The sequence below is a fragment of the Canis lupus genome, chromosome 8, assembly GCF_011100685.1.
Source record: "Canis lupus familiaris isolate Mischka breed German Shepherd chromosome 8, alternate assembly UU_Cfam_GSD_1.0, whole genome shotgun sequence".
Classification (NCBI taxonomy): Eukaryota; Metazoa; Chordata; class Mammalia; order Carnivora; family Canidae; genus Canis; species Canis lupus.
In genome coordinates, this window is record NC_049229.1 from 14,615,094 (window position 1) to 14,627,014 (window position 11,921).

Below are 11,921 nucleotides of genomic sequence, written 5' to 3' on the forward strand. Positions count from 1 at the left end.
TCTGCTCTATTTCTCTTTCTCAAATAAATAAAATCTTTAAAATGCCAACATTAAACAAACAAAAAGGCCTCTCAAGGAGAAAAGTCTAGGACCAGATGGCTTCACTTGTGAATTCTACCAACATTTAAAGAGGAATAATTACCAGCCCTTCTGACTCTTCCATATGACAAAAGAGGGAACATTTTATAAGGCCAGCATTATCCTGACATGGTTCTGCGCTATCCTACGTCCACGGACCTCAACAAGGGCCACAAAGGGAGTAAAAACGTGAGCAAGCTGAGGCACAGCCACCACTGCCACAGGCGCCTCACCAAGCGCACCAAGTTCGTATGGGACATGATCTGCGAGGTGTGTGGCTCCGCCCGCGACCCATGAAGCTGCTCAAGGTGTCCAAGGATAAGCGTGCCCTCAAGTTCATTAAGAAGCAAGTGGGAACGCATATCCATGCCAAGAGGGAGAGAGAGGAGCTGAGCAACTTGCTGGAGGCCATGAGGAAAGCGGCAGCCAAGAAGGACTGAACCCCTCCCTCTGTATGTAATAAATCTTTGAGGGCGTAGCAAAAATAACCAATTACATCAAATTAAAAGGTTGTTTTTATTTACTTGAGAGAAAGAGAGGGAGCGAGAAAGAGAACATAAGCAGGGGGTCAGGGCAGAGGGAGAAGCAGACTCCCCACTGAGCAGGGAGCCCTATGTGGGACTCAATCCCAGGACCCTGGGATCATGATCTGAGCCAAAGGCAGATGCTGAACCGACTAAGCCACCCAGGCGTTTCTGCACAGCAAAGGAAAGCATACATAAAATGAAAACGCAACCCTAAGAATGGAGAAAATATCTATAAACCACGTATCTAATAAGGGATTAATATCCAAAATATATAAAGAACTCATACAACTCAATAGCAAGACAATAATCCTATTTTAAAATAGAAGATTTGAATAGACATTTTTCCAAAGACATACAGATGGTCAACAGGTACTAGAAAAGGTGCTCAATATCACTAATCATCAGGGAAATGCAAATCAAAAACACAGTGAGATATATTTCACACCTATTATCAAAAAATATATATATATATTGGCAAGGATGTGGAAAAAAGGGAACCGTTTTATACTGTTGGTGGGAATGTAAATTGGTACAGCCACTGTAGAAAACAGTTGGGAGGGCAGCCCGGGTGGCTCAGTGGTTTAGTGCTGCTTTCAGCCCAGGGTATGATCCTGAAAACCCAGGATCAAGTCCCACGTCAGGCTCCCTGCATGGAGCCTGCTTCTCCCTCTGCCTGTGTGTCTGCCTCTCCCTCTCCCTCTCTCTCATGATAAATCTTAATTAAAAAAAAAAAAAAAAAAAAAAAAAAAAAGAAAGAAAGGCAGTTGGGGGATTCTTCAAAAAATTAAAAACAGAACTGTATAATTTAGCAATCCCACTTCTGGGTATATATCTGAAGGAAATGAAATCATCAAGAGATATCTGCATCCCCTCATTCACTGCAGCATTATTCATATCAGCCAAGATATGGAAACAAGTCATTCCAATGGATGAAGAAAATGTAATATGTGTTTGTATATACATGCAAACTTATATATACACACTACAGTTATATATACAATGGAGTATTATTCAGCCACAAAAGAAGAAAATCCTGCCATTTGTTACAACATCATGTTAAGTGAAATAAGTCAGAAAGACACATACTGTATGATTTCCTTTATACATGAAATTAAAAAAACAATTTTATAAAAACATTAAAGAATGGGGGTTGCCAGAGGCAAAAGGTGAGGGAAATGGGTAAGGGTGGTCAAAAGGTATAAACTTCCATTTATAAGACAAATAAGTTCTGGGTATATAATAAGAGCATACTAACAAAACAAAACAAAAAGAATGTACATCATCCAAACATTTTAATTAAAAGTAGAGTTTACCAGGGATAAAGAGATTATTTCAAAATGGTGAAAGAATCAATTTAGGGGCGCCTGGGTGGCTCAGTCCATTAAGCATCTATCTGCCTTTGGCTCCGGTAATTATCTCTGGATCCTGGGATCGAGCCCCACTTCAGGCTCCCTGCTTAGCAGGGAGTCTGCTTTTCCCTCCCCCTGCTTGTGCATGCTCTCTCTTTCCCTTTCAAATAAATACCACCTTTAAAAAATCAATTTACCAAGGGGAAAGAATAATCCTAAATGTTATGGCACCTAATAACTTTAAAATACATGAAACAAAATCTGAAAGAAAAGTAACAAACCCACAAAGAAACTTCAGCACTCCCTCTCAATAATTAAAACAAGTAGACAGCAATTCATCAAGGATATAGAAGTCTTTAATGACACTATCAAACAACTTGTCCTAATTGACATTTTTAGAACATTCAACTCAACAACAGAATATCTATTGTTTTCAAGTGCAAATGAACCTGTATCATGTTAGAACATGTGGGACTATTAAAATCAATTTTAAAGAAATCAAATCATAATACATGTTGCAATTAAGTTCCAAATCAATAACAAAGATATCTGAATAATCTCAAATATTTGAAGCTAAAGACTACTATTGTAAATAACCAATGGATCAAAGAAGAAACCAAAAGGCAAGACAGAATGTACTATGATCTAATTGAAAATGTAAATACAAATACCACAATTTTGGGATGCTACTCAGGAAATACTTGTATCACTAAATGCCTACGATGGAAAGAAAAAAGGTCTCAAACCAGTAATCTCAATTTACATTTTAAGAAACTAGAAAAAGAGCAAAGTAAACTAGAACTAAGAAAAGAAATAAGATCAAAGCAGAGATGAAATAAAAACGGAAAAACATAGAAAAATCAATAAAGCCATAAGCTTGTTCTTTTAGATTAATAAAAATGATAAGCCTTTAGTCAGTCTGATCAGGAAAAGACAAATTATCAATATCAACTTTAAAAGAGGGGCATCACCAGATTCTACAGATATCAAAAGAATAATAGAGTATTATGAACCACTTTACGCCTATAAATGACAACTCATATGAAATAAAACTTCCTTGAAAAAAACAAACTACCAACGCTCACTCAATAGATAACCAGAATAGATGTCTTTCTAACAGAGTAATTAAAAATAGTGCTTCAAAGAAAACTGCAGATCCAGATAGCTTCATTAGTGAATTCCGCCAAACACATTTAGGTAAAAAAATAATTCTACATGAATATTTCTCAATTAATACTGTAAGGCTAGCACTACACCTGGTATCAAAAACCAAAAATATTACTAAAAAGAGAAGCACAGGCCAATACGCCTCATGAACATAAATACAGAAATTATAAGCAAAATTTTAGAGTATCAAACCCAACAATATATAAAAATGACAATTCATCATGACCAAGTGAAGTTTAATCATTTAATCCCAGGACTGCAGAGTTGACCTAACATTTGAAATGACTACAATTCATATTAGTAAAATGAAAAAAAAAATCTGTTTATCTCAATATAAATAGAAAAAGCATTTAACAAATCCAACATCCATTCCTGATCCAAATTCTCAGCAAAAAATGAAACTTTCACCTCAACATGATAAAAACGCATCATTCTGTATGATAAACTGATTGCTTTACCCTGAAGATCAGGAACAATACAAGGATGCCCACTCTCACCACTTCGCTTCTACATTGTGCTAGGGGTTCTAGTGAGTTCAGTAAGCCAAGAAAAAATTAAAAATAAAAACATCCATGTTGGAAAAGAAAATGGCTTTTTATTCAGACAAGACTGTTTACTAAAAAACCCAATGGAATCAACAAAAAATTAATGACTGAGTTTAGCAAGACTAAGTGAGTTTAGCAAGACTTCAGGATACAAGCTCAATACACAAAAATCAGGGGCACCTGGCTAGCTCAGTAGGAAGCACAAGCAATTACTGATATTGGGGTCATGAGTTTAAGCCCCACGTTAGGTATAGAGATTACTAAAGAAGAAGAGAAAAAAATTTTTTTAAATTGTATTTCTGTACACTAGCAAAGAAATAAAGATACCGGGGATCCCTGGGTGGCTCAGTGGTTTACAGCCTGCCTTCAGCCGAGGGCGTGATCCTGGAGTTCCGGGATCGAGTCCTGAGTTGGGCTCCCTACATGGAACCTGCTTCTTCCTCTGCCTGTGTCTCTTCCTCTCTCTCCCTCTTTCTGTGTAACTCATGAGTAAATAAAAATCTTAAAAATAAAAAAATTAAAAATAAATAAAAATAAAAATAAAAATAAATAAATTTTTAAAAATTAAAAAAAATAAAGATACCATTTACAACAGCATCAAAAGTTGAAAACATTTAAGGATAAGTGACAGAAGATATCCAAGACCTAATACAGTAAGAACTACAAAACACTGCCAGAGAAATTAAAGAAAGCCCTATATAAATGAACAAACATACATTGTTCATGAGTTAGAGAACTCAATATTGTTGTCTATTTTCCCCCAAATCAACCAATAGATTCACCATAATCCCAATTATGGTGAAATTTTTATTCTTTTTAAAGAAACTGATAAGCTAATCTTAAAACTCATATGGACATGTAAAGGGTCCAGATACAGTTCCCATCCCTCTACCTCCAAAAAAACCTTTGAAAAGTCAGAACAAAGTTAAAGGAAGAACACTATCTGATTTCAAGATTATGTTACAGTAAAAAAAAAAAAAAAAAAAAAAAAAAAAGTGTGTGTGTGTGTGTGTGTGTATACACATAGAGAAGGAGAAAGGAAAGAGAGAAGAGGGAAAGGGAGGGGTCCGGGCTCTAACACAAACATCACTGGAACAAAATAGAAAGTCCAGAAATAGGCCCTCACATATATAGACAAATGAGATTTGGAAAAAAAAAAAGTGCAAAGGCAATTCAGTGTAGAAAGGGCTTTTTCAACAAATGGTGCTCAGCAACTGGGTATCCATTTGCCCACACACCCCCTGCCAAAAAAAAAAAAAAAAAAAAAAAGCCAGTTCGTATCTTAAACCATATTTACAAAGTTAACTCAAAGTGGATTACAATAGATCCTAAAATACAAAATTTCCTGAAGAATAGCAGAAACTGTGACTTTGGCTTAGGCCAAGATTTAGATCTAACATCAAAAGCATAACCCAGGGCAGCCCAGGTGGCTCAGTGGTTTAGCGCCTCCTTCAGCCCAGGGTGTGACCCTGGAGACCCTGGATTGAGTCCCACATCAGGCTCCCTGTGGGGAGCCTGCTTCTCCCTCTTCCTGTGTCTCTGCATCTCTTTCTCCCAGTATCTCCCATGAATAGATAAATAAAATCTTTAAAAAAAAAAAAAAGCATAAACCATAAGAGATAAAACTGATACATGGACTTAATCAAAATTAAGGATTCCTACTCCTTCAAAGAAAATGTTAGGAAAATTAAAAGACAATCCAAAGATTGGGGGAAAAAATCTCTGCAAAATATGTATCTGATAAAATACTTATATTCAAAAACATAAATTTTTCAAAACTAAATGAAAGCAAATGACTCAATTTAAAAATAAGTAAAGCAATGAAAAATAAAAATAAAAAATAAAAATAAAAAAATAAAAATAAGGGCAGCCCGAGTGGCTCAGCAGTTTAGCGCCACCTTCAGCCCAGGGCCTAATCCTGGAGACCTGGGATGGAGTCCCACATCAGGCTCCCTGCATAGAGCCTGCTTCTCCCTCTGCCTGTGTCTCTGCCGCGCGCTCTCTCTCTCTCTCTGTCTTTCATGAATAAATAAATAAAATCTTAAAAAAAAAATAAGTAGAAAATTTGAACTGACATTTCAAAGAAGTTATACAATGGAAAATAAGCATATGAAAAGAAGCTCAACATTATTAGATATCAGAGAAACAATTATAACCATTACATACTTATAGTGGTCAAAATTCAGAAGACTGGCCATACCAAATGGTGTTCATACATGTGTGAAGGAAATGGAACTCTCATACCCTGCTAGTAAGAATGTAAAATTGTGAAAAACATTATGGCACTTTCTTATAAATTCAAACACACAAGTGCTGTATGATCCAGCCATTCCACTCCCAGGTATTTATCCAAGAGAGAAGAAAGCATGTGTCTATACACAAGTATACCTCACAGCAGCTTTATGCATAATGGCCCAAATCCGTATGTCCATCAACAGGTGAATAGATTATCAAATTGTAGCATATCCAAACAATGGACTACTACTCAACAACAAAAGCAATATACTCCTGACACACCACACACAACAATATAGATGAATTTTTTTTTTTAAGATTTTATTTATTGGGATCCCTGGGTGGCGCAGCGGTTTGGCGCCTGCCTTTGGCCCAGGGCGCGATCCTGGAGACCCGGGATCGAATCTCACGTCGGGCTCCCAGTGCATGGAGCCTGCTTCTCCCTCTGTGTCTCTGCCTCTCTCTCTCTCTCTGTGACTATCATAAATAAATAAAAATTAAAAAAAAAAGATTTTATTTATTCATGAGAATAAATATTATTTAAATATTTATTCATTTATTCATATACACACACACCTTGTGAAGGTATATATACATATGTGTGTGTCAAAATTATTCAATTGCATGCTTTCAGTATGTGCAATTTATTGTATACCAATTACACACTGATACACCTATTAGAATGATCCAACAATAATCAATGTATTTATTAGATGAATAAGCACTCATTTTTCTATGTTTTTTTTTCTATGTTTAAATCAGAAGACTAAAATGTTACCTTACCACAGAAGGAAATTAACATTTAGTGGATATCCACTATATTCAGGCATTATGTTAGCTACTTTACACATGCTAACCTAATTAGTATCATTATCTTAAGGCTTTTAATTGAAAAAAGGGGGTATGGAGGGGGGAGAGGATAACAAAACTTTTGAGACTAGACAAGGCTTTATCTTTTAAAAACTCTAACTTCCAGTTCCTACAAATAAAATATATAGCAGTATCAATAAACACAGCAGATTTAAATCTAAGTCCTTCAGAGTCAAGTTCTATAAATTCAGCTGAAACATCTCACGTGTCCCATGGGAACACATGCCAGGAAAAAGATTTAGACTGGATGATTAAATTATGTTTTCATATATTTGGATGCACTGAATTCTCTATAAATCCCCTAACTTAACGGCAATTTGTGTTAAGGGTTAAAAATATAGTTCAAATGGGACCAATCAAAAAAATAAAAATCCTGTATAACTAGCAATGCCCACTTTGCAAACTAGTTTACTCATAGTGTTTTTATGTAAAACCTGCACCTACTTCCTTAAAGGATTTGAAATGGCTCTTTCATCCTCAAAATAAGGTACCTGATTGGTGGACCTCTAAGAGGCCTTATAGCTTTTGTCACTCTAATTTCTCCCACTCCTTTTCTTAGGAATTACATTAACCATATTTCAAACAAAATAACTGTAACCACCTAAAGATACAGAAAATTTTCTTCACTTAATATAGCAGAAACAAGTACAACATTTGTTTTGGGGTTTTGTTTCAAGTTTTAATTTAAATTCTACTTAGTTAACACATACTATTAGTTTCTGGAGTAGAATTTAGTGATTTATCATTTACGTATAACACCCAGTGCTCAGCACAAATGCCCTCCTAATATCCATCACTTATTTAGCCCATTCCCCCAGCCACCTCCCCTCCCCACTCAGTTTGTTCTCCATTGTTAAGAGTCTCTTTTATGATTTGCCTCCCTTTCTTTTCTTTTCACTGTGCATCTGTTTTGTGTCTTAAATTCCACATGAGTGAAACCATATGGTATTGGTCTTTCTCTGATGGACTTATTTTGCTTGGAATACACACTAGCTCCATTCATATTGCTGCAAGTGGCAAGACTTCATTCTTTTTATGGCTGAGTAATAGTCCACTGTGTATTATCTGTTTATCAGTCGATGAACTTTGGGGTCTTTCCATAGCAAGAACGTTTGGAGATCCATCTTTCATTCCATATTTTGACAAGGTTTCTAACTCTCAACACTACAGACATTCAGAGCTAGAATACTGTTGTGATGTATTATTCTGTGCAATGTAAGATATTTAGCAGCATTTCTGCAACCCACTAAATGCCAGTAGCCTCTCCCCTTATTTGTGACAACCAAAAGTGTCTCCAGACACTGCCAAAATTGTCCCTAGCTGAGAACTACTGGTCTAAAACGACTAAAGTGTAAAGAGACCAACCAAAAAAACACTCTTTTCTTTTTTGGAGAGAGAGAGTAAGAGCGGGCATGTGCGAGCCAGCAGAGAGCGGCACAGGGACAATTCCAAGCAGGCTCCATACTCAGTGGAGCTCAACATGAGGCTTAATCCCATGACCATAAGTTCATGACCTGAGCTATTATTAACAGTCAGATGCCTAACTGACTGAGTCACCCAAGCACCCCCCAAAAAACACTAACTATAAAGAACACACACGTTTACTGGGGAGGCAGGAGGAACAGGTGAAGAGAATTAAGAATACATTTACCTTGATGAGCACTGAGTAATATATGGAACTGGTGAATATATTGTACACCTGAAACTAGTATAACACTGTTAACTACTATGGAATTAAAATAAAATTGGGGCACCTAGGTGGCTCATTGGTTGAGTGTCTGCCTTTGGCTCAGGTCCTGATCCTCAGGTCCTAACATCCTGGCCCGCACTGGGCTCCCCACAGGGAGCCTCCTTCTCCCTGTACCTGTGTCTCTGCCTCTCGGTCTCTCATGAATAAATAAAATCTTTAATAAATTAAATTTTAAAAATAAATAAAAACTTAGCACGGAAGTGCTATAATCTCTCTGTATGGATCTCCTCCACTGACAGAGCAGGGAGTGTGTAAGTACAATATTCTGTATTTGAAGCTTAAGGATATTTTAAGTGTACACAGTATATGTTCCATTTTTTAAAAGCCCATAAATTAATAAAAACAAAAGGGGTTTTTAAAAATTATTTTGTTTTCAAAACAAGGAAGTTAGAGCCTACAAAATATCTAAATGTGTAGCTCTTATTTTAGACCATGTCACCCAAATGGAAAAAACTTTTATGCCCAAGAAGTACGTATTAACCACTCCTTGACCATTGTATAACTAAACAATATGGGAGTTAATATAGGAAATGTCAATACTCTATAGGAACTCAACTTATAGCTCTGCCTTTACTCAACCTACAGTTTGTCCCAAGTAGGTGTTAAATTCCATTAAGCCTCCAATTTTAAACTGCCATTATCTGTGAACATTTACATTCACACACTGACTCTCTCTGTTGCACCCTATCAACCAAACCTTTTCTTCAATGACTTAACTCTCAAGTAGAATGAAAATAAAAAGATCACAATCTCAACTATACTTTAGATTTCTACTTTCTTGAAAACAGGATCTCTTTTTATATCGCTAAAGTGGATTTAATTGCTTTCTTATTCCACAGGAATAAACACGACTTACCTGTGATAAAGATTTGCTGTCATAAATGTAGGAAGAGTAAAAAACAAACTGAAGACATGAAATCTGGGCTCCAGTTCTGGCTCTGAGTAGCTGGATGACCACCCAATATTCCCAAACTTCAGCTTTCTCATTTGTAAAATATGGAGTATAATAATATCTACTTCTACAGTTATTGTGAGGATTAATCATAATTCATGTGAAATCATTTTGTAAGCCGTACAAAATGTTGGTCTTATTGGTAGTATGAATAAAACAACAGAGAAACCCGCAGATCAAATACAGGACTTACTTATATCACTAGTTAAATGTCACTTTTCAGAAAAACACTCATTAAAGAGTTTAAGATAATAAACTCTGAACTAGGATTCAGGCATCTATCTGGGTTCTAAACTTAGTTCTGCCAGTAACTCTGTATCAATACAGCAAAGTAACTTTCCTTTTCACCTCAAATTCCATCTAAAAAGATCGAAGTATTGGACCGGATGTCCCATAAATATTATATATTATTACAGCCCTTGTCAGCCTATGAAATGATTAGTATACAAAAGTTTCGTTTAACACTTATTACCACAACTCAGTACCGTCTGGCCGGCCAGCCAAAGAGATATAGACGGCAACAGAGGGTAAGAAAAATTTAACTGAATAAAAATAGAACTGTATACAATTCTCGAAAAGCAAAGGAAACTATAAACTACTTTGTTTTCTGTAATTAATAATCATCTTCCTTCTGACAGTAATGATGAACAAGGTACTTTAACAGAAGGGCGGGGTTCTTGCCCGAAGATTTTTGGAAACCAGCCACTTCCCCAAGAGGTGTAACTGCTTCCTCGCCCTCAGCAGCCAAGAAACTTTAAAGATTAAGGTTTATATTGTTTGGCTTGGGGGGTTTGTCCCCCCCCTCCAACTTGGACGGGGACGGCGGTAGTCGCCTGACAAACATATTCTATAAACACCATTATCGACAACACCAAGCCTCCGGAAAGTCTAAAAAAAGATCTAAGTTTTTAGAGTAATGCTAGGATGTAAAAACGAGCTCGGACTCTTAACTCAAAATTAGATAACCCCGTGTTGGTGGTGATTCGGCTTTGCCAACCGCCAAGTTTTCCTTTCCCCAAATTACCCGCCCTCCCGCGTCTCTGCGGAGGCGACGCCTCGCCCTCTATTCCCGCACAGCGCCAGGGCGGGCGCGGAGCCCCCAGGGGCTCCCAGAGGAGGGAAGGCCTCTGGGCGCCACCACCCCTCGCTCCTCACCGATGACGATGCGCAGGTGCTTGAGACGGGTCAGCGCGTCCTTCTTGGTGTCCAGCACCTTCTGGGTAGACTTCTTCACGTCCCCGTGCGGCTTCTTGGAGAACATCCTGCCGCCGCCGCCACGGCCGACTCCGGCCCCCTCCCGGTCCGGCCCCGGCGGCGAAAAGTGGAGCGAGTGGGCGGGGAGGATTCTAGCGTCAGCAGCTCATTCACTCTCCAAGCTTGCGGGCCCCAGCGCGGCCGATTCCTCCCACATCCAGGCCAGGGCCGCCGCCTCCACCCGCCTCGCGCCGCGGCTGCAAGGCACCTTCGGTTCCGGCTCCAATATGGCGGATCTCCTCTCCCAGTCCCGCACCGAGCGAGGGAGACCCGGCAGGTCGGCCGCCGCCGTCTCCGCTGCCTCCTGAAGCCGCCGCTCGCAGCCACAGGCCGGGGCCCGGGACCCGGAGCCGCGGAGGTGGGGCTCTCGGCGGCCGCAGCACAACTCCTCTCCCTGAGGCCCCCTTAAGGTTAAAGCTTCTTTAGCAGCTTAGACACTGCATACGCCGAAACGGAGACGTGTGCGGTGATGAGGTTTCACGACTCTGCCGTCGGTGGCGAATGGTCCCCGTGGCAACCGCCTTCTGACGCCAAGGCTTCTGACGTCATGCCAGCGTGAGATCATCCGCGGCATTACCCGTACCTTTCGTTTCCTGTGTGAGCTGCTAAAGGAGGAGCCGGAGAAAGTCGGGAAGGGAATTACCGCGCGCCATTGTAAGCGTTGTAAGGGACTCCTGGCCAAACTCCCGGAATGGTGTCGTATACGTTTTGTTTAAAAAAGGTCCTTCACCTCCACTGTTTACTATGTCATAGTAACTTAAAAAATAGTTCCAAAACATCAAAACAGACGTGCAATATATTTTAGATGCCAATTCTTTGAAGGCGTTGGATGTAACACCCCTTCATTTCCTAAGTTGAATTTTGTTTAAAGGATTTCTTTGGCTTTTGCAAAGTGATGATGGACAATTTATTGTAGAGATTTGTAGGATTGTAGTGCATCCTCTGGGTTAAAGTTATCTCGCAAACGAAAGAAAATAAAAGTATCTTGCACAAAGAAATGAAGCCCAAAAGCCTGCAGTAACACAGTGCAAAATTACAAGAGAAAAATCTGGAGGACTTTGAGGGTGAATTTTCTTAATATGTGGAGTTCACAAATCCAGGAGAAAATTGCTAAGGAGGACATAGAAACATTCATAGAGAACACAAAATATCACAGAAATGTATAATAACTAAAACGTGAACATGTCGGCACCT

The 11,921-nt window shown here is 38.7% G+C and overlaps 1 protein-coding gene and 1 pseudogene across 15 annotated transcripts in view; one reads left to right on the forward strand and one right to left on the reverse strand.

Moving 5' to 3' along the window:
- RALGAPA1 (Ral GTPase activating protein catalytic subunit alpha 1) overlaps positions 1 to 11,229 on the reverse strand; it is a 242,119-nt gene extending 230,890 nt beyond the window's left edge. For 6 of the 15 annotated variants that reach the window (XM_038544500.1, XM_038544498.1, XM_038544497.1 and 3 more), the window contains exon 1: positions 10,629 to 11,229. In XM_038544500.1, coding sequence (XP_038400428.1) covers positions 10,629 to 10,734 — 106 coding nt within the window. In that variant the 5' untranslated portion in view covers positions 10,735 to 11,229. The remainder of the gene's footprint in view (positions 1 to 10,628) is intronic. The other 9 variants (XM_038544506.1, XM_038544501.1, XM_038544499.1 and 6 more) reach the window with 5 other exon arrangements.
- Positions 208 to 518, forward strand: LOC100687270 (annotated as a pseudogene).
- Positions 11,230 to 11,921: the final 692 nt, after the last annotated feature.